This window comes from Harpegnathos saltator, unplaced genomic scaffold (genome assembly GCF_003227715.2).
Source record: "Harpegnathos saltator strain DR-91 unplaced genomic scaffold, Hsal_v8.6 scaffold758, whole genome shotgun sequence".
NCBI classification, from domain to species: Eukaryota; Metazoa; Arthropoda; class Insecta; order Hymenoptera; family Formicidae; genus Harpegnathos; species Harpegnathos saltator.
Window position 1 is genome coordinate 680,016 of NW_020230602.1, and position 26,485 is coordinate 706,500.

Consider the following 26,485-nt stretch of genomic DNA (forward strand, 5'->3'; position numbering starts at 1 on the left):
CGAAAGGATTTTACACGTTCGCGATATTGCGTTCCCGTCCGCGCGAGTCATCTGGTCAATCGCGTCGCCTCGACGTACTGTTGCATAATTAAAATCATGTTTGAGAACAAAAACTCGAAGAAAAACAAAATACCTAACCCTAAAGAGCCACATCCACTTTTTCGCTTGATATGAGGAATTACGTTTGTTTCGTATAAACTCTCTCTCTCCCTCTCTCTCTCCCTCTCTCTCTCTCTCTCTCCCTCTCTCTCTCTCTCTCTCTCTCTCTCTCGGCAACGTGCGCGCACGCGCGAAATTCATCAAAATCTATTTCGAGAAACGTTGCAGCGGCAACGTGTGGTACGAAATAACAAGGATACACGGAAGGACGAGCGCGTGCGTTCCGGAGTTAAATCGATCGCGCTGAGCGATTATGTCACGCGGAGCGCGCGTTTAAAACGGCCGGAAGAGCCTGACACTTTTCTCCGTCGTATTGGACGGCGGAATCGAATCGCCTCGACCGGACCGAACGACTTCTCATCGCGAAACGCGGCCGGCGGATCTGTGCGTGACGAGAGCGCCTCTCGTGCAGCCCGATAACATTCGAAAGAGTTTGTATCGCGAAAAGGGAAAATAATGGCGCGGCCTTGCGACGCGATGGCCGCGTCGCGTTGCCTGCCCGTCGATCCGGAATCGAAGGTCAATTATTTTTAATGTTCCTTAGCCTCCCTTTCGTTGGCGCCTGCCGCGCTAGCTACCTACACGTAAGCAGACTCGATTCAACGTCTGGTCAGTTGGCCGTCTATGCGCGCATCCTTCAAGATGAATTTGCGGATAAGGCGGATTTTTGACGCTGATTAATAATCTCGTCATCACGACGCGACCGTGACTGCGTACAAACCGAACGGCTTCGTTAATTGACACGCCGACGCCTCCGTCGCGCTAATTCCCATTGATCGCGCGAAAATTTGATTGAATGGAATTGATGATCGAATTATCGGAGATCGGCGAAGAAATTTAATTTGAAATGCGTGGGTCTTTTATAACGTCTCACGTGGCTCCTTATCGATCGTCCGACTAATGTTTCAGACGTAATTAATCGAATCTTATGCGTAGGCTAATGAGATGCGATAGTATATTATAATGCTGATTATACGCCGTTCGCCGGTGGCCATCGTGATCACTCGATGTGCGCCACGCGATTTGAGCTTCCTGTATTTCACCGTTTTGCTTCTTTCTATCGAGACGGGTTATAATTATCGAAAAAATGCAAGAGAGAGAGAGAGAGAGAGAGAGAGGGAGAGAGGAAGAAAGGGAGACAGAGAAATTTACCTCCTTTGTTTTTACGAGGAAAATTCCGCATTGAGAAGAGAGGAGAGTCGTCACAAAATGCACCTTGTTCGACATACGTCGCGAGAATTGGAAACGATATTTTTCGACGGGTCTGCTTCACGCGTCGATACTTTTTGCACGTGAGTTTGCATCGCGAAAACCGCACTGTACATTATTTCGTAAAACACACGAGGAGAGCTTTGTCTTTCGTCCGATCTCGATTTTAACGTGGCTCTTGTCTCTCGCACACTTATCCGTGTCGCGAGAGCGGTATCAACAGCCAGTACGCTAACGATATCCGGCCTCCCTATCAGAAATGTACATAATTAACGAGGCGAATTACCAGTGCGAATAATAAATCGATCGGTTCTTTCTCCGCTTCGCAGCCCGGTTAACGGGCCCTCGAGATAGAGAATTAGTATTCTCTCTTCAATCAAACCCTCGAGACCCTTTGCGAATAAGATGGCGTATATCATGCCGCGCGCTCTATTTTCGCGGAGCAAATACCCTCCTCTCTTTTCGTATCGGCCACTCGCTCGTGTTCTCGTTACTTCAATTAGCGGGGAATCAGGATCTTCCTTTACCGCGAACTTCAACGCGCCACCAGCAGTTTTTACGCGGCCGCGGCTACGACCCTCGCGCCGTTTCTTATCCGACGCATTCTACTTCAGACACGATGTTTAACCATTGAAACTGGGACGTCCGGATTCGCGTCGATTCGTCGAGTAAGCCTTTTTCTTTTTCCTCTCTTCACCCGCGGCTATATGCCTGAGATCTCTCAGTCGTCGGCAATTAATTAATTAATCAGGCAAGTTAATATCAGTTAATAGCAGTTAATTGGGAAAATGTTTCATCGCGTCTTCTCGAAGACTCTGAGATTCCTCCTTCAAGGCGGGCCTCGAAGCTCCTTTCAACCGTCCCCGTGAAAAATTTCATGTTTTGTACGATTTTATTTTGAAGATCTGTCCCGCGAAACCGTCCCTCGCTGTTTAGGGACGACGCTATGCCTTACATAGAGCGGACTCTTTTTATTATTGAAGACATTGAAATCGACCTCGTAAAATCCATATAACGCGGCTCAAAGTTCAAAATAACCGGGCTTTTTGGTGTAAGTGGCTCGAATGTCCGCTTGCCTGCACGTGTGACGGCGCCGTTCCTTCCTCCGGAGGTAGTCGAAATATTCAACGACGGCTGAATATTTATGAAGCGACGCTCGGTCGAAGGGCTTTACAGGGGAGGGGGGGAGGAAAAATTCGACCGAGAGAGCTTCTGCCCGGCACGTATTAATTACTATCGATGAAAAACAGAGAGGCGTCCGGTAACACGGCCATTTGGCACGGCTCGCGTCTCGCCGTTATTTGCTAACCGGTAAAAACCGTGCTCCGTGCCGGCTCGGAGAGAGTGCGCGCGCGCGTGCTGCAACACAGCGTTGTTGCATAAATCGTGATTAACCTTCGTGCCGAGGGCTCTCGTCCGCATGCGGCAATCCGTTGCAAGCGCAAGACATCCCCTCTGCTCCTGTTTTACGAGCGCGACGCGACGCGACGCGACGCGACGCGCTCGTAGCGCGTCTAATAATCGCAATCGCGAGCACAATTTCACCGGCAAAATCGGGAATTTTGCCCCGTGAGATTATAGATCGCGCGAGAAGTGTAGAAATATAAAAGATATATTTTGTAAATAAAAGAGAAGGTAAAAACACGAGAGAGGGTTATCGGAGGCTCCTCTTTGTCAAGGATTCGCGGGGAAAAATATGACGTGATAAGTATGAAATATGTACATGACGAACGAATTGTGCAGTTTTAGCCGCGTCGCGCAAATTTCGCAAATAAAATTGAACGATCACGGCGAGCGACAAGTCAGTCTAATAATAATATCGTCCTGGTGATCCTGGAATCTTGCTTTCTTTAATAATGATTAATTTTAATAACGATTAATTTAAGGCCGCCTAATCACCGAAGAATTACACCTGTTGCTGTTGCAACAATCTCCACGATCGCAATTGAATCCTTTCCACTATGTGGTATTGCTCTGTTTCGCGGCGTCCTTGCAAAACGGACACATCGGACTAGCCGACCGGTTCATTTTCGAGAGTAGTATTGATCCCGCCAGCACAGAACAAACTAGATCAATTATTCCTGTCCTGTTCTCAATAATTCAGCGACGTTAGGCTGAAACACGAATAAGTATGAACAATAATTTCGATAACTGTTACGAAAAATTAATTCTTCTCAATGTTTGGTTGATATATCCAGCGTAATGTAATTTTTATGGTGCCCAATCGACCGACGAGACGAGAATTAAACCAAGATCCGTAATGTTCGAGGATAACGAATGAAAAATGAAAAAATCAATGTCTAAAAGAAGCAAATTGACAATTCCGATCGCGAAAGCACGAGTTGCCGGACGCGCAAAGCAACAAGTGACAAATCGCGAAAAGCCGCCGACGCAGCAACGTTTGAGTTTTTCGAATCGAAAGATATTTTTGAAGCGCGACGGGGGGAAAGGAAGGGGGAGAAGAAGAGGCGGGAGAAAAACGACAAGCTTGAGCTCTGGGTCCTGTTATTCTCGATCTCCGCGTGTATTCTTGCATATTAATTATTTCTTACGAATACTTCTATCCCGCTGGCGCCGTTTCGTCGGTCGCCGGCCATTTCTAGCCGGCGATAGAAGGGAGGAAGGGGCTCGTAAAACCAGAACGAGGGAACACCGTGGAAGTAGCCGATAAAATTGGAGCTATTCCGCGTCCCGTGTTATTCGATTCTGCGGATACGTAAAGGCGAGCGGCGAATCTCGGCGCGAACTTTTTCCTCTCCCGCTAGTCGCTAGCTAAGAGCCACGCGACAAATCGCGAAACTTTATCTGTTATCGTATATTATGCGCGGCTTGTTTCCGAGGCGAGATCTTACCTCCCTGCCTCGATTAACTTCGATTGGTTTCTCGCTTTTTGCTCAGTCAAAATTTCGAGACACCGATGAAAACTCTTGGAGCTTTTGGCTTTCGACCGATTCCGTCGTTCACGATATTAATATCTGACTCTTTTTGTTGAAATTGGAAATGATTTGAGGATAACTGGTAGGGATATCGTTCGCTCTTTGTTTATCCGGCAGTACTCACCTCACGCGTGTTGTCAAGAAATCTGCTCGTCACTCGTTGTACTAACGTTGTAACGTTAGTCGTTTGTGTGCGTTGCGGAAAAATAGAGCACGTATCGACGTTCTCGAAAGGATCTCGAGTGCTCTTTACGGATTTTCGAGGGACATCTCAATTTCAGCTACGATCGATCGGGAATAGACCCCTCCCCACGTTGTGCAAATTCAGCAGTGAGCTTTTTTTAGAACGGCACGAGTGAATCTAAGGCGCTCGATTCAGTCGCGTTAGTGCGCTCAGTCAGATTAGAAAATGATCTCTGCCTTTGAGAGAGCGAACGACTGCGCCAGAAATTATTTAAAAACTTGTTCCTTTCCTGCTCGGATTCCTATTTCCCTTGGATTCTCTCTCGCGAGATCGGGCATCTCGCGCGGAATATTTTAATCGAGGAACCAGGACGACCGCGTATTATTCCGCGGCTTCTCGATTTTTCAAATATCGATTAGCTCGCGGGCAAAGTGCCCCGTTTGACATATTCGGAATCAAGCACGGAACGAAATATTAATAACACACATAACTAACTTTAAGCGGTAATTCGATTGGTCTTACGGTAAAGTGCTTGTTACGTTAAAATTAGGACACACACACACACACACATACACATGTGCGCGCACGCACACACGCATGCGCACACGCTCACGCACGCCCGCTTCTATATATACATATATATATACGTACGAGGGAAACGTTTATTACAAAGATAATGTACCGGATCGGGCTCTCGCGTCTTTCGTATCGGATCCGATTTTACGAGCGCAGCAATTTCGTCATCGGCGTTAATGCGTGCATCGCGCAGTCGGCGCATTACGCGCGGCAGCGCGGGAGATCCTTGTCGTGAATTATTGCATTATCGTGTGCCTTGATTGCACTCGCCCGTCCGCTCGCTCGCCCGTGCGCTTCGCTCTATCTGCAGGGCGAGAGGAGCCACGCACTACGGGCTTGTCTGTCGCAAAAGTCTCGGCTAATGCACTTAATTGAAGCCGGAGCCGCGTTACGCGCACCTCCGTTCGCCATTAACGAGCTCTTTCATGATGATGCGATCCCTCTGAGCCATCGGCCGAGCGAGTAGCCGCACGGCGCGTGAATAATTCCGCAGCTCGAAATTTTCCACACACCGAGTACGTGCTCAGCACGGACGTGCGTCCTCGTCCTCGTCCTCGTCGTCGCGCGCCGCGAGCGTGGAAACTTTGACGGTGATCTCGTTGAAATACGCGAAAGTCTCTTTCCGATTAAGGCTGGCCGACTCTTGATTAGCGCGCTTGCATATTCAGCGTTAAACTCGAGCGAGTCCAGGTGCTCGAGGTATCTGCCTAATGCGGACCGACGGCCACGCGAGCGTGGTCGACTTTTAGCGAGAAACGCGCAGTCTGAATATGATCTCTGCCGGACTTCTACCGGACTTCTACCGGACTCTCTCTCTCTCTTTCTCTCTCTCTCTCTCTCTCTCTCTCTCTCTCTATCCTCTCGATCAAACGACTCGAACAAATAGCGCTCGCTTTTAGCTCAGGATCTTCCATGCGCTGTTGCTTCGGTCGTCTTGTTCGACGATTAATGTGTTCCGCCAAGAGGCGATGCTTTCAATTAACGCTCGCTCGCTCGACGCGGGCATTACCGTCACGTCCGCTCGGATGGTTTAAAATCAGATACCGCATCGCGGCGGAGCCGCGAGACGACTCGGCCGCAAATGGACGGTGAACCGAGTTCACCGACACGCTCGCCTAATGACACGGTTAACGGTTCGTCCATTAATAGCCGATAATCGAGCCATTAATAAGTGGCGCCATTAACAGTCGGACCATTAATAAGACCGACGGATTGCGGCGTGCCAGCTTTCTGTCCGCCTCGGAGCCTCACCGGGTGTACCTTCCCGCCGCCGTCGCGATTCTTGCAAATGCCACGAAGTGGGATCGATCTGCGGACGGCTGTCTCGCAGCTCGTTACCGCTGATAGCCGCCGCGACGGTCGTGGTGTTGTTATTTGATGACGTACGTCACACGAATAACCCCGATCGGACCTGAACCATCGGGCCAGTCACTAACCCCTTTCATTTCCTGTCGGTTGCAGGTTGGCAGCAGCGCAAGAGGCGGCACAAAGGGACCCTGGATACGCGAGTCAGTACAGGAGAAGGCCGAGGTTGGCCGGACTGAGTGGTCTCGGTGACTGGACTAGCTTCGGAGGGGAGGTGAGCTGATGATGATTGTCGTTGTTGATTGTTTCTGCCCTTGTAACTGTTACGTCCACGCTCCGCCGTATTAATTCAGTGTCAAACGCCGCCGCAGTCGCGCGGTCGTTAGTCGCTCGGATCCACCGCGATCTCCTTCTCTCCCTCCCTCCCTTCTAGAAGCGTTGTCGCACTTGAATCGATCTCGCGCTAGATTCTCGGTTTCTAGCTTGCCCCGGCTTCCTCCGCCGAAACGAACGATCTCTTGTCGCGGATTCTCGCCTGGAAAACAATTACCCTCGATATTTTGCCGAGTTATGTAACCTTCGATATTTATTCGAGTTTCAACTATTTCGCCATTGCTCGATCGGAACGGCAGGTCGGTCGGGTCGGTCGGGTACAATTCAATTGTGTCGCGCGGTTAAAATCCAAACGGTGTCGTCCCTGAACGACTCTTTTAATAACCCCATTGATAATATACTTTTTCTCTCGGGGATGCTCGTCTCTCTCTTTCTCTCTCTCTCTCTCGTAATGTCTGCAAGAGTCCAACAGCGCGCGGAGCGTTCGATTCCGGCGGCCGTTTGAAGAGAATGAGAATTACAGAGAAAGAAACGTACCAAGCTTCCTTTTCCGTATTCACGTCCACCATAACGCACGTCGGCTCGTCGGCGATTTAAAACGATCTTTCGTCTGCAGGTACCTGGTCTGGTGGATATGGCACTAGGCCGGGATCAGGGCGGTGGGGCGGGTGGCGGTGGGGCAGCCGGCAAGCACAACACGTCATTGTTTATCCTGGCGCATGATAACTGCATACGGAAGCACACCCGCTTCATCATCGAGTGGCCGCCCTTCGAGTACGCCGTCCTGCTCACCATCATCGCCAATTGCGTGGTCCTCGCCCTCGAGGAGCATCTGCCGAAGCAAGACAAGACTATACTCGCACAGAAGCTCGAGGCTACGGAGATCTACTTCCTCGGGATTTTCTGCGTCGAGGCGAGCCTCAAGATCGTCGCCCTCGGCTTCGTCCTCCACCGCGGCTCCTATCTGCGCAACATCTGGAACATCATGGACTTCTTCGTTGTGGTGACCGGGTGAGAACGAAACGCTTCTTCTTCTTCTTCATCATCTTCTTCTTCTTCTTCTTCTTCTTCTTCTTCTTCTTCTACTTCTACTTCTTCTTCTGCTCCTCGTCCTCTTCCAGCTCCTCCATCTTTCCTTCTTTGTCTTTTCAGCCGAGTGCTCCTCTCCGAGCCTTCTTTCTCCTCTCACATCGGTCTCTCGTCCTTCTTTCTTCCAGTTTCCTTTCGATCCCCCGTATGATGTTAGTCACACTCGCGCGCCTTTGAAGAAAGAAAGTCTCCTTCGGTTGATTTAATCTTTTGATGATTATTAATTATCCTGTGAGTGAAATCGCGTGCCGTTCTCTCATCATCTTTATGTGAAAAAATTCTTCCCTCATTCGCGAACATGACATATACGGTATCACACCGTGCCATCATATAAACAATCTTGGTCACAGTGTTTTCCTCTGTGCATTCGCATTTTTTATTCATGCGTATAAGTAGGGTAGATCGTTTACATTGATTGTTGAAGAGAGAAAGAGGAAATAATCGCCGCATCATTTCGTACTCTAATTAAATCGCGGTTAGAGCGAGTGACGAAACGATTCCTATCCTGCTTACACCTTTGCGAGGAAACAAGTCGCTGGAGAAATCAGTTCCGCCAGACAGAACGTTCGGTTGTCGCCAGACACAGTTGAGTCGATGGAAAACTACACGCGGGAAGCTATTCTCTTTTTCTTGAAAATCTATATACTGTCGAATCGAATAGTAAAGTCTTTGGAATTTACGGTATAATTTACGGTTCTCGATAACGTATATACATGGCATTTGTGCGGCATTCGAACTGACTTCTCCGGTCATAGGATTTAAGGAAAACACACCGACTATCATGCCGGTTGGACAGATAGATTCTAGAGTAATCCTTGGATTAGGTCGATGACCGTGTTCGCCGAAACAAACGTGGACGTCGACCTGCGTATGCTACGTTCCTTCAGGGTCCTCAGACCGCTAAAGCTGGTTTCGAAAATTCCAAGTGAGTCAGACAGAGTTCTGCGAAAGAAAAGCAGCGACTAACAAGCACCCCCGATATCAAAAGCCAGTAACAGTCGAGCTAACAGTCGAACAGCAGACGACTATAACCCCTCCGAGATTCCTTTCTCTCGAACCGCCCCCCTTTGTTCTCCACGTTGTGTTTCCTGGCAATTTGTGTGCGTTCTCATAGTTACGAACATAGTTTTAATGTCTCGTCGCCGAAACTTAGTTCGACCTTTCAGTTTCGGCCGGTTTCTCCACGCTTTAGTTATACCTGGTGCGACGTCTAGTTCTGGCAAGTGAGAGAAGCATCGACTTGAACTTTTGTCTATACAAGCACACGTATAAACACACCCACACATCTACACCCACACACCTAAACACATACACACATACACACACGCACACACACACACACACACATACATATTTATATATTATTAGTTCCCGTCCTTCTAGTCTCCTGCGTTAGTCTTCTAATTGCGTATAATCACACACGCCGTACGTTTTTACTAACCTTCGCTTAGAGGCTATGGGTGTCTTAGATCTGTTGACAACACTAGATAAAGAGTTGGTGATGGGTAAAGTTAGTTCAGTTGCTGGTCGATAATTGTTGGACAATAATTTATATATATATATCTATACATATATACACATTATATATACATATGAATTCTCTTTCTCTGTGTGTCTAGGTTGTTTCTGAGTATTTCGTCTAGATATCTATATATTTTAATTACTTTATAGAGGACTTGTGTGAATTAGCGACTAGAATTAGGATCAGTTTGGAATCTACGATCGTGCTCTCACCCTACGCACACGTTCTCGAGAGTCTCGGGAGACGGCAGTCACGTGCAGATGCACCGTTTGCATCTTTGAGTAAACAACTTCAGGACGGCGCCAAATTTTCGCGATACTTGAAACTTCATAATGCCATAGTGTTTTTTTTTTTCTTTTTCTCAAACGCTTCTCCCGTAAATTTCTCCGATAACGCGCACGTCGCACGAGAATTTCTCCATTGCCTCAATTGGAAATACGACGTATTTTTATCTTTATTTTTTTTTTATCATTATTGTATCTCATGACTGCTGTTTCTTCCATCGACGCGGAATAATCCTGGCCATTTTTATCTACAATTCCGAGACCGAATGGCTCTCGGACTCGTTGTGTATGCGTAGGCAAATGAGCGCGTGGCGAGCAGTTTGAGCGCCGGGCAATCGCCGTGTCTCAGGCGTTGAAACTTAATCGTTGCACTTACTTAAACGTCAGGACGTAATTTAGACCCACGGCTGAGAAACTTCTTTTCGTCGTAATAGTTCGTATTTCGAGAGAGAGAGAGAGAGAGAGAGAGAGAGGGAGAGAGAGGGAGAGAGAGAGAGAGAGAGAAAGAGAGAGAGAGAGAGAGAGAGAGAGAGAGAGAGAGAGAGAGAGAGAGAGAATGAGAGAGAGAGAATGGGAGAGAAATAGCATTTCCTACGAAAGAGTGATAACGGTTCAGACAAATGGTCCCTGAAGATGCGCACTCATGAGCGGCCAGACAGGAAAGGAAAACACACACACATACGCACACGGATGATGTGATACCCGTCGCGCGGTGCCTATATTTAGCGGTTAGCTATCTTTAGCCGCAGTTGCTAAATAATAGAGTCGACTATACATTGTTAAACGGATACGTGTTCTAGAGCAGTGTTTCCGGCGAATACTCGTACTTTGCTTAGAAAGAGAGAGAGAGAGAGAGAGAGAGAAAGAGAGAGAGAGAGAGAGAGAGAGAGAGAGAGAGAGAGAGAGAGAGAGAGAGAGAGAGAGAGAGAGAGAGAGAGAGAACCGTTTCACTATTAGACAGACTAGGCGTTCACGACAGTCGCCAAATCGTGTTGCTTCGTCGAGTCTCTTTCCCTCCTCCCTGTTCCCCGTAATTCTCGAGGATAATCACCTCCCGAGGTGCCTGCCGTTAATTAGGAACTCGCTTTCCGCTTCCACCGGATTCTTCGCTAGCTAGCCAGATCCAGTTTTTTTCACCCGCCGCTAGTCCTCCGTCATTAGCGTCTTTAATAACGAAGGATTCCCATTACCATTACCACGACGAAGGATTCAATTACCGCCTTTAGGATCCTCGCCCTTAGGAAGTCGCGATTAAGAGTCTAGGATATATAGAACGTAGCGCGCCGTTACACACAGGGAGAGCCCTATTTTATTTTATATAATGTATACCGCTTAAGAAAGAACTCGTTCCCGAAGAGGTTCGTTAGAGTCATGGTAACGCCATTCCTCGGCCTCCGGTCTGCAGAATTAGTCCGCGGAGGAGAAAGCTGCTGAATCACTTCCAGCTCAATCGTTGTTCCGGCGATGAAGCTGTCGCTGCTATCGCCGTCTGCTATCGGTTGTTTTCCCGCAGTGCTAAAAATAATTGCCGCCAGCTTCTCCGAGTGTCATATCAAGTGAAAGAAAGAAGATAGTTTTAAGAATGTTTACGATCGACTTGTTGGAATGAAAAAACTGAAATTTGCGCGTCCGTTACATCAGGATACTACGAGGACATATTAAGGAGGTGCAAAATCATGTCAAAGTTCGAATATATCCTGCGTATTAATTGGGTCGGAGAAAATGTATCACCTCTTCGCATTTCGCACGCATTTCTCGAATTAGAAGAGATCCCTTTTTGAAACGTCCCCACGACGCCAAACGCGTGATAGCCGGGGATAGACCGGAGGCGGTCGACGACCGCGGCCGGGCGAACTGATATCCTTGGGAAACTAGAGCCGTCGTTGGGAAACTATCACCGTGATTATAGTCGCTATCGTTAGCTCGTTCCTGCGTTACATTCTCCTAGATCTAGATATATAGATCTATATACAGTATCTTACATCGATAGTCTAGTGAGAGTGAGTGCGTATACATAGATACATCCACACGCCTTATACATCGACCCTTCGCCTCCTTCCCAGCGCCCTTTTCAGTAGATCATTTCTTCACCTCGTCAGACCGATGGCCGTACTTCACCTTTCGATTTTCGGCCATCTTCATATCGAAAAATCCATTAATCGGGAAACGGTCCTTTTTTCCTTCGCGGATACATCTTCAAAATAAGCTCGCGATCTAAAGAACGAGACGGTCGATCGTTGGTCGATCGATATTTGTTTTCTTTTATTACAATTACCAATCGTGATGTCCGCGTGTAACGACGCATTGCGCGAAGCGTCTCGTAATATCGTTTTAAAAGGAAATTGATGAAACTATCGATACCGTGATAAATAACTATTTGAACTCTTTGAAACTATTTGAAACTCACGAATCACTTATCGTTATTCGCGATACTTGTTCTTTCTTGTTTCACTTTTAATCAATAGCTTTCGTATAATAGCATAATTTTGAGTGAGGACAAATACAGCCGTACATTCGAGAGGCGATTGATGTCACTGTTAATTGAGATTTATATATGCAGACATGGTCGAACGGTGAGAGGAGTATATAGATTCGTTTCTCGTCGCGCAAGAGTCGCCCGCGGTGTCCGATTTGAATTCGCCAGAAAGTCTGGCCCGACCACGTTTGGGGATTCCATCCGATCGTCCCGATAGCGTTATCTCCCATGACCCGGGCTAGGCTAGTGAACGCTAGTTACCACCTAGTGGCGTAGTCTAAGTATTTAAGTAGTGAGTATTAGTGTAATAGAGTAGTAAGTAGTAAAGTGTGGCGGGGTGTGTGTGTTTTGGGGCAGGATCATCACGGCGTTCTCGCAAGGCATACACCTGGATATGGATCTGCGCACGTTGCGTGCGATACGCGTGTTGCGACCGCTCAAACTTGTCTCCGGCATACCGAGTGAGTAGCGCATCAGTAATAGACTGCTGAACGAAAAACAAAAAAAGAGAAAGGAAATGAAAACGGACGTGTTCCTCCGAAGCGATTTCGCGTTTAGAGCTCGCTGAACGTGGCTTTCTCGAGAAACAGACTATGAGAGAAAGTCTGAAAAAGCGTTAACGCGACGGCCCTGTTAAACGGAGCCGTTGATACACTCAGACACACGTCGTCGGGCGAAAGTCCCGGCGTGGTCGCGAGGCCCTGCGAACAGTCTCTCCGCCCGCATTCATACCCTCGAACGCACCTCCAGCGCTAAAAGTGCCTCTAATTTAATGTTCTTCCTCTCTAACGACGTACTATATGTGTATATGTGTGTGTGTGTGTGCGTGTGGGGTCCTTTTTATGTATTTATGCTTTATGCGTTCTCACGTTGTTGTGCTCTCTTATCGGAGTTGAACGGTACGGTTAAATGTGGTGGTGGTAGTGGTGGTGGTGCTGGACAGAGGTGTGAGTATGGGCCGAAGGCGCGTGGCTTGATTGTACATTTAGCGCTGAATATCGTTCTGGTTTGTACCTTCTGCCTTCTACGTTCTTGAGTAGCGTCAGTTTCAGAGGCACTTGTAAGAGAGAACGTGTAAGAGGAGAAGTCGATATCGGACGGTCGCATTTGGCGCTAGACGTACGGCAAAAATGCGGGCGATCTTGTTGCTCGAGGATGAGAGAGAGAGAGAGAGAGAGAGAGAGAGAGGGAGAGAGACAAGGAGAGAGCTTGGCTCGGAACCAATTCTCCGTGTCTGGGACTCGGACACCTCGAAGATCCAGCGCGATCCGCCGTCGAAGATATTTACTATTTCTTGAATATAGTGGCTACACATAGATTTAAATGGCGAGCGAATTAACGAATTTATCTTGGAGGTCAAGTCAGTAGATCTCAGAGTAGTATAAGATCTAATTGCAAGTATATATCTATCTATCTATCCATCTATTTATCTATCTATCTATTACAGATGCCTTGCCACCGTAGTCAGACCGTAGATGCCTTGCCAGACTTTAGATCGATCGTTTGTTTTATGTTGGTAGTACCGCCCAAATAGATATCATTGAGAGCTGGATGTGTTGTGTTTAGATGCGGCGGAGGTGTCCTAATTCTTCGACGCGGAGTCATCTCGACAAAGATTCAACGTCGCGTAAAGTTTCGTGTAACATATCGAATGTGTACTATTCTTCGAGAGTCTGTTTGTGAGTGACTCTCAGTCGCGGATGATTGTAAAGTCTGACTTTTCCGTCATATTGGAGATATCGGGCGACTGATCAACTTTGTACTTGCGCGATTGGGTTTTGTACCTTTCAATTATTTCGAGATATCGTTGATGTCGCATTGCAAAAATTCATTCACTCGCGACTCCTCGAGCAACGGATGTTGACCATGCACGAATAGAGAGAGAGAGAGAGAGAGAGAGAGAGAGAGAGAGAGAGAGAGAGAGAGAGAGAGAGAGAGAGAGAGAGAGAGAGAGAGAGAATGAGAGAGAGAGAGAGGCGAAAGCTATTCCGTTGAGCGTAGAATTCCGCATTGATCCCGTGGGAACGGTGGTTGGGCCTAATTACTCCTCGGCGATTTTTTGCGCACAGGTCTTCAGGTGGTGCTCAAGTCTATCATCAAGGCAATGGCGCCGCTCCTGCAGATCGGTCTGCTGGTACTCTTCGCCATCGTGATATTCGCTATCATCGGCCTCGAGTTTTATTCGGGAACTCTGCATAAAACGTGCTACAGTATAAGGGATACCAGTGAGTACTGGACATGACTTGAATCATTATTCGGAGACATTCAGACACGATGCTGGTTGCCGTTATATCACTATTGTACAAACTAATCCTGTCACATCACATACGAATAGATTTCGTATCAGAGATCGTAAAGTAGATCTCTCTCTCTTATGATATTATTATTATTATTATATATATTGTATATTCATATATATGTTTTTTACTCGCTATATGAACGATTCTAAGAGAACCCGAGAACATGGTAAAAGTAGATAGTTCACGTTTATTAGATCAGTCAAAAAGTTTGATTTGATTTCAAATAAACAATGTCACACATATCAACTGTGACTGTTGATGAATAATTTCCGTCGAATGCAACAAAATTAATTTCCACTCAACGATCGGGCGGAACTTTTTGATTGACTCAGTATAGAGAGATATAAGTCATTCGGCTGTTGAGGGTCCCAAGCGCCCAAGGGTGAGCGTCGTCTCTCATGACGTTGATATTGCAGGTGTAATCATAAAGGAGGGCGAGTTTCCGAGCCCGTGCAACACGGATATCAAGAATGACGCCCCGCCGGGGGCCCACGTGTGCGACGCGAACGTCTCGACGTGCATGGATCACTGGGAGGGACCAAACTCGGGCATCACCAGCTTCGATAACATCGGATTCGCCATGCTCACTGTCTTCCAGTGTATCACTATGGAGGGCTGGACTGCCATATTGTACTGGGTAAAGCAAGAAATATGTTCTTCAGTGTTGAAATTTCTTTTTACTCTTTCTCTCGCTGTATTCCACCTGTTCTCTTTCTCGCTCATTTTCTCTTCTCTGTCTCTTTCTCTGCTCTGGCAATTTGGACCTCTGTCGTTGTCGCGCGCACGATTTGCGCCTACACGGCGCGAAAGCCGAGGCTTCCTCTTTCGTCGTTTCGTACGAAAGGCCGATAGTCAAAATTCTCCCCCGTAGCACCATTGAGCCGCAGCTCTTCATCGATCGCCAGCGCTTCGCGCTTTTGTATCATATTTTTATACATCTCATCATCCTCCCTCGTTCACTATCTTCCCTGCCTATCTGTTGTGCGCCTTGAGAAATTTGGCAAAGTAGAGCGTCATCAAAATCGTTGGTCGAAATCCTTATGAGAAAATTAATTTTATTAATTTTGTTTGTATTAAATTTGCTTTTTTTGGGCTTATGTGTTGTAATAAATGTACCGTCGAGTGAGTCGCTCTCGTGTAAGACGAGACGCGAATTGAATCGAATTTTACGAAAAATGGGAACTGTCTGGTGCAGGAGGTAATAATCGGCGCGAATACGTTTGTAATAATTGTCACACTGACGCGCCGTAAAATATGATGATAAATCGATTCCTCTTCCTTCGAACTTTCCTCATCAATTTAGCCGTCTCAGAAGACATTATCGCTTCATCTGACTCGGTACGGGGACTCCCTTCTATTTGCTTGTATCGTGAGTCCATATATATATATATATCTTCCCGGCCTAAACGTTTATTCCTTACGCAATTACATTGCCGCGCGATCTTTGTGTGTTTCGTACCATTCCGACCTTCCCTCTCTTTGTACGCCGGCGTGAATCGGCTTTAGATGAAGGAATGCCTGCGGAAACAGCTAACACTGACGTATATGTTCACCTTGCTCAGTATAACACTGTCAGTACCAGCCCTCTTTTTTCAATGTTTCAATATCGATGTTAATTGTATACCTTTCATTGTGCTTAACCCTTTTGTGATCGAATTCGAATCACGTTTTATCGCGAACTCTTTGAACTTCTAGAAACGAGATCCGCGTTCAGTGCAGTGCTCAGAAATATTTTAGGCTCGCTGATCACGAAAGGGTTAATGTTCAGCCGGTGGATCGCGAAGGGCTCGCTGATAGCGTCGCGCCGCGAACGAGTCACCCCCTTCGAGAGAGCGGTGAAACTTGTCGAAGCCCCGCGATCGTCGCTCCGCCGGCTGTAACGAAATCACTTATTGTTAACTGTTTATTGAGACCTCGAGGCGACTTTTGGATCGCCTCCTTATCGATTTTCGTAGTTAGGCAACCTAAAAGAAAGGTCGGGGCGAGAAGAGCCATGCTTCGAAAATTGCAACTCTCGGCGATCTCTCGTTTGGCTGATCCGAGCCCGATTTCCAATGGAATCGAAGCCGATATTTCGGATATCCGAGATAGCCACGTGTCGGACTGACTCTCGCGAAAACGCAGTTTCGAACCAATTCGAAAAATGGCATATTTCCCCCCGACTGGCTTTTTCTCTCAGGTTACTTTAGATGGTTTCGAAGTACGAACGTACAATTTACAAACGCTGATATTATCACGCGGTGCGCAAGTGCGGTCGTTGATCCACCCTGTTTGTGATGACGATTCGTGCTTTCCCGTCCCAGGAGGGAGAAGCGATTTTAAACGATCGAGTAACGAATGAAGAAATTCGCGAGCGCGCTCGCGCGCTCTCTGGCGTTTCGGCCGGTATCGGAGGACCGCACTCGGCGCCGCGCATTTTGCGTCAGCGAGACGCAAGACCCAGTGTTTCTCTGTGTCGCATAATCGCCCTCTTGCCGTTAATTGATTGATATTACGCTCAGCTGTGTGTAAACCTGGCGTGATACGCGCGTACGTGCGTACACGCGGCACGCGCGCTTGATTCTGGTTTTGGTCGAATTTGCAGACGAACGACGCTCTTGGCAGCACGTACAACTGGATTTACTTTATACCATTGATCGTCCTTGGATCATTCTTCATGCTGAACTTAGTTCTCGGTGTCTTGAGCGGGTGAGTATGACAAACACACACACATGTGCCCGATAATACACGCTGCGCGTCCGGGGCGTCCGCGTGGCCCGACACACGATTCCCTGCCCCGTCACGATATCGCGCGAATCCGCGCGAGAAGATCGATCGAGAGGAGAGCGTGTACCGACCACTTGACAGAATCGCTTTCTTTCCTCGTCAGGGAGTTTTCGAACGAAAGAACGCGCGTCGAACGCCGGGCGGCTTATCGGAAAGCGAAGAGCAAGCGACTCTTCACGACTGCGTTCAGTTCCTACTTAAAGTGGATCACTCAAGCAGGTCTCTCATTAGTAGACGTTGCTTCTAATGCTAGCGTGTAATCAGTTGCGCCCTTTCGACGCGTTTAGCATTGCTCCTCTCTTGGCTGAAGCTAGAGCGAAAATAAGTCGAGCTGAACCGCGTTTCTTGATCCTCGAGCGCGATGAATATCGTTGCAAATTTACTTTGACCCTCGGTGTGACGTGTCGATCGCAAGAATACGTTTTATTTTATCGAGATTTATACGCGTACATTTGGCCATTATCCGTCGCGAAATTTGTGAGGAGGACTGAGAGTTTCATGAAATGCCAGTCTTACTTGCGAACAACCGGAACTACTCGAAAGTCAAAAATGCATATTCGATCCATCGGATCGTGACGATACACGGAGGGTTAAATCCTTGATCGGGAGAGAGCACCGGGGAGTAGTTAACGATTATAATTAAAAACCGATCGTAATCTCGCACTGTAGTTAGCTGCTTAATTCTAATGCGAGCTAGGTTGAAGAAACTCACGAGACGAATATTACGCGCGGGAGGGATCGACTTTTCGAAGAAGTCTCCCAATGCTATTCTCGTTAAGCACATAAGTACGGCAAGCTTATTAAGCACGCCGGTATTGCCAGGATATCTAATAACGCCAGAAAGTCCCGCGCTAAACTTAGCCCTTATGAAAGTACTCCCGAGTAAGCTTCCATGTCACCTGTATCACGCTTGTGTAGAGAGTTTGCGAAGGAGAGAGAGAAAGTGGAGAACCGGCAGACCTTCCTGAAGTTGCGAAGACAGCAGCAGCTCGAGCGCGAACTGAATTGTTACCTCAATTGGATCTGCAAAGCAGGTTAGACCGATCGTCGTAGGACTCGCTGTCGACCTAGCGAGGAAATATGCGAATTAAAAAGGGATCGTGACGGGGATTTGTCCCCGTGAGAAAGGAAAAGGAAAACGCAAAGGTTCTGTCGTTTTGCGGAATCACTGACTTTTCTCGCGGGGAAGACGCATTTCACATAAGAAAAACAAAAAAGGAGACCTGTCTCGCGTGTTTTCCTTACTCTGTGAGACTCCGCCGAGTCTCAAAGACTCGCGAATACACGCGGATCCCTGTCCGGTCAGTTTTAATTGGTCTGTTTCGCACAAGCGAAGAGAAAAGAAAAGAAAAGGAAAGAAAAGAGCGCGCGCTTGCACGAGTTGCAGCTTGTTGCGTAAGCTAGACCCGCAAGTCGCCGGCTCTCGCGTTTAATTATTGCCATTAACGCACATCCGTTTACTTTTTTGCAGAGGAGGTGATACTCGCCGAAGAGAGGACCACGGAAGAGGAGAAAATGCACATATTAGAAGGTCCATATAACGAAACGTGTATCGTCGTGGCATGAATATTCATTTCTATAAAGTTAAAAAGAGTTTCGCGAGAGAGGAAGAGAGGAGTCGCTTCTCTCCGAAACACTCTCGTGCATATTTATACCGAGTGTCCCAAGCATTGCGCGCGCTCGTGCCTCTTTTTGACGCGTTCGTGCGATTTTCGAGTATCCTTCCTTGTTTTTTTCTTCTCTCCTTCTTTCCCTCCTTCTTTTTCTTATCGCGAGAGACGCCATCGTACGCCGTCGTACGCCGTCGTGGTATTCGGAAAACGTTCTCGTCTCGTAATCTTTTAATTAATCAGATGCAGAAACTTTGGCACGACTTGATCCGACTCTCTCTCCCTCTCACGCTGTGTATATGTGCGTTTACATATATGTACGTGTATGTGTGTCTATGTTACGTAGCAAGAAGAAGAGCGGCTGCCAAGAAGAAGAAGCTGAAGAATCTCGGCAAGAGTAAAAGCACTGATACAGAGGAGGAGGAGGGCGAGGATGATCAGGACGATGGTGAGTTGTATTTTGCCTACTCAGTGTATATTTTATACTCTCTTTCTTCTCGTTTTTTCTTTATATTCAAAGTTAACGACTTTTTTCTCTTCTCTCTCTCTCTCTCTCTCTCTCTCTCTCTCTCTCTGTCTCTCTCTCTCTCTATATATATATATATCTTTTTCTCTCTTTCCCACTTTCTCTTTCTCTCTCTTTCTCTCTATCTTTCTTTCTCTTCTCAAAATGTTCGAACGAATTCATGTTGTAAAGTCGAGACGAAGTTCAAGTAGTGAGGAATTTCATGATTCTCAGTAGTCAGAAACCTGTGGTAGCAGCCAACAATTTCCTAATGACGGATCCATCACCGAAAACGCATGACGAAACGCAAAATTTCTGCGAGCCGCGAGGAAACAAGCGGAAGCGAGCTTGTATCGCGTATCCGTCGAGGTGCACGAAAGTCGCACGTTACGTATCCTGAAGAATTGGTTCACGTCGCGCAGGAAATCGTTGGCGCGAGACTTTGGCTCGCCCTTTCTCTCGTTCCGAAATTTCTCTCTATATTTATTGGCACGTGTTAGCGTTTATTCACGTTTCGCTGACGTATTGTTGACACTCGACATCGATTCATGCCTGATGAATTCTTCCCCCTTGCGTCGAAAGAAGAACGAAAAAAAGAAAAAAACAAAACAAAATAAAAGAAAAAAACAACGCGCTCTTCAGAGAGTCCTCCCTCCCCCCGAAAATCTGACGATGAACATTCTAAACACACGCTATCAGATGCTCCTCTTGTTTCAGTGCCTAAGAAAAAGCTCAAAGGTAACTACGACCGTGAATGCCACACGACTTATCGCAATGAGCAACGTAATCTCACAAGGCTGTACTCGTAATTTTGTATAATCATTTCTTTCCGTTCGTTTTTCTTTTCTTTTTTGTACTTCATTTAATTTGTGTGACAGATTTTCCACTCTTTGGTTGGTAATACACACGTATACAAGTAACATCGTGCGTGCCACGTCTATATGATTAGAGAAACGTGAGCTGTCGCTTGGTAAATCAGTGATTTCACGCATATTCCCCGCGTACACAGTACAGGCTGTGCCATCAATTAGCTCGTTGAGCTTGGTTTGAGACGCGTGAAGAATTCGCAATCTCGCGATGAAGCGTAGTTCCGGTACGCTAGATTTTCGCTCATCGCTAGTCTTGTTGCCAGAAAAAAGAACGCTTTCGATAATTAACTCTACGATATACTCCAATTTTCGTCCTTTATCACGTTGACAAATCCGTGCCGGTGCACGGATCAAAGGAAGACAAGAAATTGATAATAAAGAAAAACGCATTCATGCGATGCTCTCTCGCACGAGATTAGATCTGTCGAGTTGAAGCGCTTTTTCGTCGTTAATGCAACGTTAATATGATGACCTTACGCGCGTTTAATACACGTGTGTGCACACATATACACGCACAGACACGCATACTGTCGCCCGCTCGCGAAGTCTGTTACACTTTACACACGAAGTGTAATCGTCTTCATGTAGCTAGATTATTATTTATCGCAGTATGAGCATCAAAGTCGCGGATTGCGGGCGCGCAGAAAGCATGATAGAGAGTCGACTGTGCGATGATAAGAACTGACGGTAAAGTAAGGGCCGGTGGAATACGTGTTGTGATTACTCGTGCGTGGTAGAGGATGTGACTATTATGCACTGTCTGTCTGCAACTTATTACTCAGAAACGACTTGCTGCGCTGACTTGTGGCTGAGACATGTATCACTCGAGTATCACGCGCGGGCATCGTCGAGAGACGGACAGATCGGGGAGTGCTCGAGTGCTAATTCCTTTTTCGTTTTCTAGGCATTGCTTTCTATATATATATATATATATATATATATATATATATATATATGTATATGTATATATATATATATATATGTATTGTGGCTGGTGTGACGATATATGAATATTATATTTTCTTTGCAGCCGAGAACGCTCGCGCGATCATACTTTCTTCGTTTCTTAGAAGTCTAGAATTTCCTGTGAAATTTCTGAACTTTTATAGTACAAGTAATACATTCCAAAACGTCCCAGATTTTTTATGCACTTTCTCCATTTTCCACGAAGTAACAATCGTGGGCCTTCTAATTTTATTCTTCTCTCTTTCGTCGTGTTCGAGCGCGAGTGTTCCCGACTAAAGTATGTCTATATGACTTAGGCATACCATATGGTGGTGGGATATTGATTAATGTTTTTTATGGATTTGATCTTAGTTAGTGGAAACAAACTGATCGAACAGTAGAGTACACTTAGTATTGTCGATCGAGGATTTAGCCCCTCCGCCCCCGCCCCGCCCTCAAGTAGTGTACTGTGAATCCTATCCCATAGAGTTTACGAGGCAGACCGGTTATCGGTCTGTCGATGTGGTAACATACATAGCGTAACCGAGTAGCCATGATATATACATACGTATCTCGCCATACACATACATAGCTGTATCCGCTTAGAACGTAGAATAACTTAGAATAGAATTTTGGTATTTCTTTATATCTATATCTCTATCTCTTACGTCCCTCCCGTCCGAGCGGAAAGGGGAAAATGATTTTCCGACTCTTCCGGTCGGCGCATAAAACGATTCGAAGTGTCGATATCTGGGACCGTTCAATTTCCGATCGCGCGATATTCATTTCTTCTCGACGGATTTCCGAAAGTACATCGTTAGACATTATTCGGATTCGGGAGTTTCTTAAACTGAGAACGTAGACCGGCGTAAATCTTGGGAAATTTCGCGCGAGTCTAGATCTTAGAGTTTGTAGCCGCGAAAGTAGCTTAGCTTGAGAAAGTGAACCGAGAAGAATATGTAGTATTGAAAGAAATTGTCAAGTTCCCAAGGAAAGACGCGTTGGACGATTCACGTTGATGTGAGAGTGACGACGACGCCGTTCGCAATTAATCGATCGACTGGTCCGCGTCGTGTTCTCCAGGCCGACCGATTTGTGTCTCGCTTCTCTGACGACGCACGTTTCTGCTTTGTAGGGTTCTCGAGAACTTCCTACTTCAAGTCGAAGGTGAAGAAGCAAGGCACCTGTCTGCAGTTCTGGCGGGCCGAGAAGCAATTCAGGTTCTGGATACGGAACTCCGTCAAGTCGCAGCAGTTCTACTGGTTCGTCATCGTCCTTGTGTTCTTCAACACCGTCTGCGTGGCTGTTGAGCATTACGATCAGCCGAAGTGGCTCACCGATTTTCTCTGTGAGTACTCTGCAAACTTTTTACATGTATCGGACTCTAATAAAATAAAATAATAATAATGAGCAACGTAAAACTCAACTTTAAGTGTTTTAACGATTAATCTGTTGATGATTTTATTAAAATCAGAAGAGACTGATTTAACTTTTTGGCAATAAAAACACGACGTCTGTCAGTCATACGACGAGATTTTTTTGTTGCTGTGACATTTTGTGGTGAATCTTTATTTACAGTAATGTTCGTTTGTTAATAATCTTTTTTGACAAAGTTTGAATTAAATAAGGAAAATCTGGTGTATCTAAACACATAAATATATGTTTCTGAAAAGATCCACGATTTTTGTTCATTCTGTCTGCAGTCTACGCAGAGTTTGTGTTCCTGGCCCTCTTCATGTTGGAGATGTTTATCAAGATGTACGCGCTCGGTCCTCGCACATACTTCGAATCGAGCTTCAATCGCTTCGACTGCATTGTCATCTTGGGCTCGATCTTCGAGGTGATCTGGTCCGCGTTGAAGTCCGGCTCTTTCGGCCTCTCCGTCCTACGTGCCCTTAGACTCCTGAGAATTTTTAAGGTCACCAAATACTGGAAGAGCCTGAGGAATCTCGTGATATCGCTGCTCAGCTCGATGCGCAGCATCATCTCTCTTCTCTTCTTGCTCTTCCTTTTCATCCTCATATTCGCGCTGCTCGGTATGCAGCTCTTCGGCGGCCAGTTCAACTTTGACAGCGGCACGCCGCCCACTAACTTCAACACCTTTCCCATCGCACTACTCACTGTCTTCCAAGTAAGTCCTATTGATTGATCGATACGAAACTTTATATCAGTAAATCACGTCGGAAGGTTTAAATTTATTATCACCGAGCGATACGTTGGAATTCTTATAACGAAAACGTCATTCTACTTTGCACCACGCGTGGTTTGCTGATTACTTTAACATGTAGGAAGATTTGGTTGGCGAGAGAAGGTATCCATTCTGTAGTCTCGCCAGCCTTTACAATATCCACAATATCGGAATAGTATGAAATCTTAACTCGCAAAGCTTCAATGAGACGAACGTAGACTCAATAATGTCTAACTCGCAATTAATCGCGCAGGTCCTGACTGGAGAAGACTGGAACGAAGTGATGTACCAGGGTGTCGAGTCGCAGGGCATGGCCTACTCGCTCTACTTCATCGTGCTGGTGCTCTTCGGCAACTACACCCTGCTGAACGTCTTCTTGGCTATCGCCGTTGACAATCTCGCGAACGCGCAGGAGCTGAGTGCCGCCGAGGATGAGAAGAAGGAGGAGGACAAGGAGAAGCAGATGCAGGAGCTCGGGAAGGAGATCGAGTCGCTGCAAAAGCCCGGGAGCGGTAGTGCGTCGAAGATAGGAATCTCCTCTGAAGAAAAGAATTTGTAAGTTTCCCTTTTATCTTGTCGAAATTATCTTCTCTGCGAATTTCTCCGTGTAATTATCATTATGAAATCACTGTCTGAATTTTACTGAACTTTGTGCAAAGCTTACGCGTCTACGCTTTTCGACGTTTTCTTAATCGAGCTTGAAACTTTGAAATGCGATTACAAGTTAATGAAATTATCATTTCATATCAATCGATTAAATATATAATAACTAATCGAGCCACATAAAAAATATAATAGTTGAATGGAAAAGTGTGGAGGAGAGAAAGTAGACACGGTGTACGATGCAAAATGAAAAGAACATGTCTCGTCTTTTCCAGCAAAAATGGAAAAGGTGAAAAGAAGTCCAAAGAGAAGAAGCAGGATGAAGACGACGACACGGGACCAAAACCAATGCTGCCATACTCCTCCATGTTTATACTGTCCCCTACGAATCCGTAAGTTTGCTGGAATTTCTCTCTCTCTCTCTCTCTCTCTCTCTCTCTCTCTCTCTCTCTCTCTCTTTCTTTCCGCGCTTTCCACCGCGAGTGCGCGGAAGCTCTGATATCTCATTGTAGACGTTCTTTGCAGCATAAGAAAAGCCGCCCACTGGGTCGTTAACCTTCGGTACTTCGACTTCTTCATAATGATAGTGATATCGCTGTCGAGTATCGCGCTAGCCGCCGAGGACCCCGTCTGGGAGCTCGCGCCGAGGAACACGATCCTCAACTACTTCGATTACGCGTTCACCGGCGTCTTCACCATCGAAATGGTGCTGAAGATCATCGATCTCGGCATCATACTGCACCCGGGTTCGTACCTGCGCGAGTTTTGGAACGTTATGGACGCGGTGGTCGTGATATGCGCGATGGTGTCGTTCGCGTTCGACATGTCCGGCAGCTCGGCCGGCCAGAACCTCTCGACCATCAAGTCGCTCAGGGTGCTGCGGGTGCTTAGGCCGCTAAAGACGATAAAGCGCGTACCGAAGCTCAAGGCGGTGTTCGACTGTGTGGTGAACAGTCTCAAGAACGTCATTAACATTCTCATAGTGTATATATTGTTCCAATTCATATTCGCTGTGATCGCGGTGCAGCTGTTCAACGGCAAGTTCTTCTACTGCACCGACGAGAGCAAGTATACGAAGGAGGATTGCAAGTGAGTAACGTCTGTTTAACTTATGTTGGTTAGTTTCAAGCGTACGTTTTCGCGCAATCTTATTTATCGACGAAAGTTCTGTAAGAAATATAAATAGAGATTTTGTGGAATGCGTTTAATATTAAAAGTCAGATGTATTGTTGCTCAGACGTGAAAGCGTGCGCCAATTAAGTGGGATAAAAAGTTATTAATTAAGGCTGTCGACTGGTTTAAGAGCAATCTGTCGATTATCGGGTTAGAATAGCGTATCTCACGGACGGTGCGAATAGAAATTAATTTGGTTTCCCCGACAGTGGTCAATTCTTCGTTTTCGAGGAAGATTCCATGCTACCGGAACTTCAGCCACGGAAATGGCAATCGCAGTCTTTTCACTACGACAACGTAATGGTGGCCATGCTGACGTTGTTCGCCGTACAGACCGGCGAGGGCTGGCCGCAGGTCCTACAGAACTCGATGGCGGCCACGTACGAGAACAAGGGCCCCATCCAGAATTTTCGCATCGAGATGTCCATTTTCTACATCGTTTACTTCATCGTCTTTCCGTTCTTCTTCGTCAACATCTTCGTGGCCTTGATCATTATCACGTTCCAGGAGCAGGGAGAGGCTGAACTACAGGACGGTGAAATCGATAAGAATCAGGTGATACTTCGTATGAATTGTCCCTTCGCTCGTGTTTAAATTATAAACTTTACGTTTCGCAGACGTTCTGTGAAAATTAGGTAAATTTCCTAGAGATTTAGGTCGATTGTGTTTTATGCTATCCATTAGAATCCCAATTTTGTCGAAAGTACATCCCAAGTGTCTCGCGCACTTTTTTAAAACGTAAGAATCGCACACTTTTTCCGAAGATATGTAAAAAGAGGTATCTATGGTGGTAATTTTTTATTTATTTGCAATTAATGCTACGTGTCCTCGTATTTTTTTTTTCAGAAATCTTGTATAGACTTTACAATACAAGCTCGGCCGCTCGAGAGGTACATGCCGAAGGAGCGGAATAGCATAAAGTACAAAATCTGGAAGATAGTTGTATCCACGCCATTCGAGTATTTTATCATGATTCTCATCGTCTTGAACACGTTACTCCTTATGATGAAGGTAAGTGTCATGATCGTCGGTTTCTCTCCTTCGTGTGCACTTTAGTTTTTCAGATAGAGATTTACTAATCAGAATGCCAATGTTTTTCCCCCCGATTCGCTCCGATCTAGCAAACGCGAATGACGAAGGAAGAGTGTTTTGGTCTAAAGCGAGAATCGTACAAATCGAGGTTTGCAAAAGATCCTTTGCAAATCTAAATTTCAAAATCGATTCGAAACAAATAGAATCGAAAATTTGATTTTACATTGATCTCGCGAGTTCCTTCGAACTTGAAGGGTCAATGAAGAATCTCAAGATAAAACATTATACAAGCTGTTGTTCTTTGGTGCTGCAAACTTATTAAAGTTTTCTTCATGTTCAAGTTGACCTGCTGAAAATGGCTCCAGGTCCTGCGATTTAAGAAATAGATATTCGAAAATATTCGAAAATATTTAATATACAA

The 26,485-nt window shown here is 46.2% G+C and overlaps 1 protein-coding gene across 25 annotated transcripts in view; it reads left to right on the top strand.

Annotated features, from left to right (window-relative positions):
• The window catches only part of cac (calcium voltage-gated channel subunit cacophony), a 154,267-nt gene that overhangs the window by 90,916 nt on the left and 36,866 nt on the right, over nucleotides 1-26,485 (top strand). For 24 of the 25 annotated variants that reach the window (XM_025306126.1, XM_025306150.1, XM_025306151.1 and 21 more), the window contains 16 exons: nucleotides 6,526-6,643; nucleotides 7,319-7,713; nucleotides 12,431-12,534; nucleotides 14,143-14,298; nucleotides 14,790-15,010; nucleotides 16,958-17,061; nucleotides 18,058-18,173; nucleotides 18,611-18,670; nucleotides 19,096-19,197; nucleotides 22,204-22,416; nucleotides 22,772-23,199; nucleotides 23,510-23,811; nucleotides 24,135-24,251; nucleotides 24,385-24,948; nucleotides 25,242-25,587; nucleotides 25,879-26,043. In XM_025306126.1, coding sequence (XP_025161911.1) covers nucleotides 6,526-6,643; nucleotides 7,319-7,713; nucleotides 12,431-12,534; nucleotides 14,143-14,298; nucleotides 14,790-15,010; nucleotides 16,958-17,061; nucleotides 18,058-18,173; nucleotides 18,611-18,670; nucleotides 19,096-19,197; nucleotides 22,204-22,416; nucleotides 22,772-23,199; nucleotides 23,510-23,811; nucleotides 24,135-24,251; nucleotides 24,385-24,948; nucleotides 25,242-25,587; nucleotides 25,879-26,043 — 3,511 coding nt within the window. Of the gene's footprint in view, nucleotides 1-6,525; nucleotides 6,644-7,318; nucleotides 7,714-8,459; nucleotides 8,717-12,430; nucleotides 12,535-14,142; nucleotides 14,299-14,789; nucleotides 15,011-16,957; nucleotides 17,062-18,057; nucleotides 18,174-18,610; nucleotides 18,671-19,095; nucleotides 19,198-22,203; nucleotides 22,417-22,771; nucleotides 23,200-23,509; nucleotides 23,812-24,134; nucleotides 24,252-24,384; nucleotides 24,949-25,241; nucleotides 25,588-25,878; nucleotides 26,044-26,485 lie in introns of those variants that run through there. The other variant, XM_025306147.1, reaches the window with a different exon arrangement.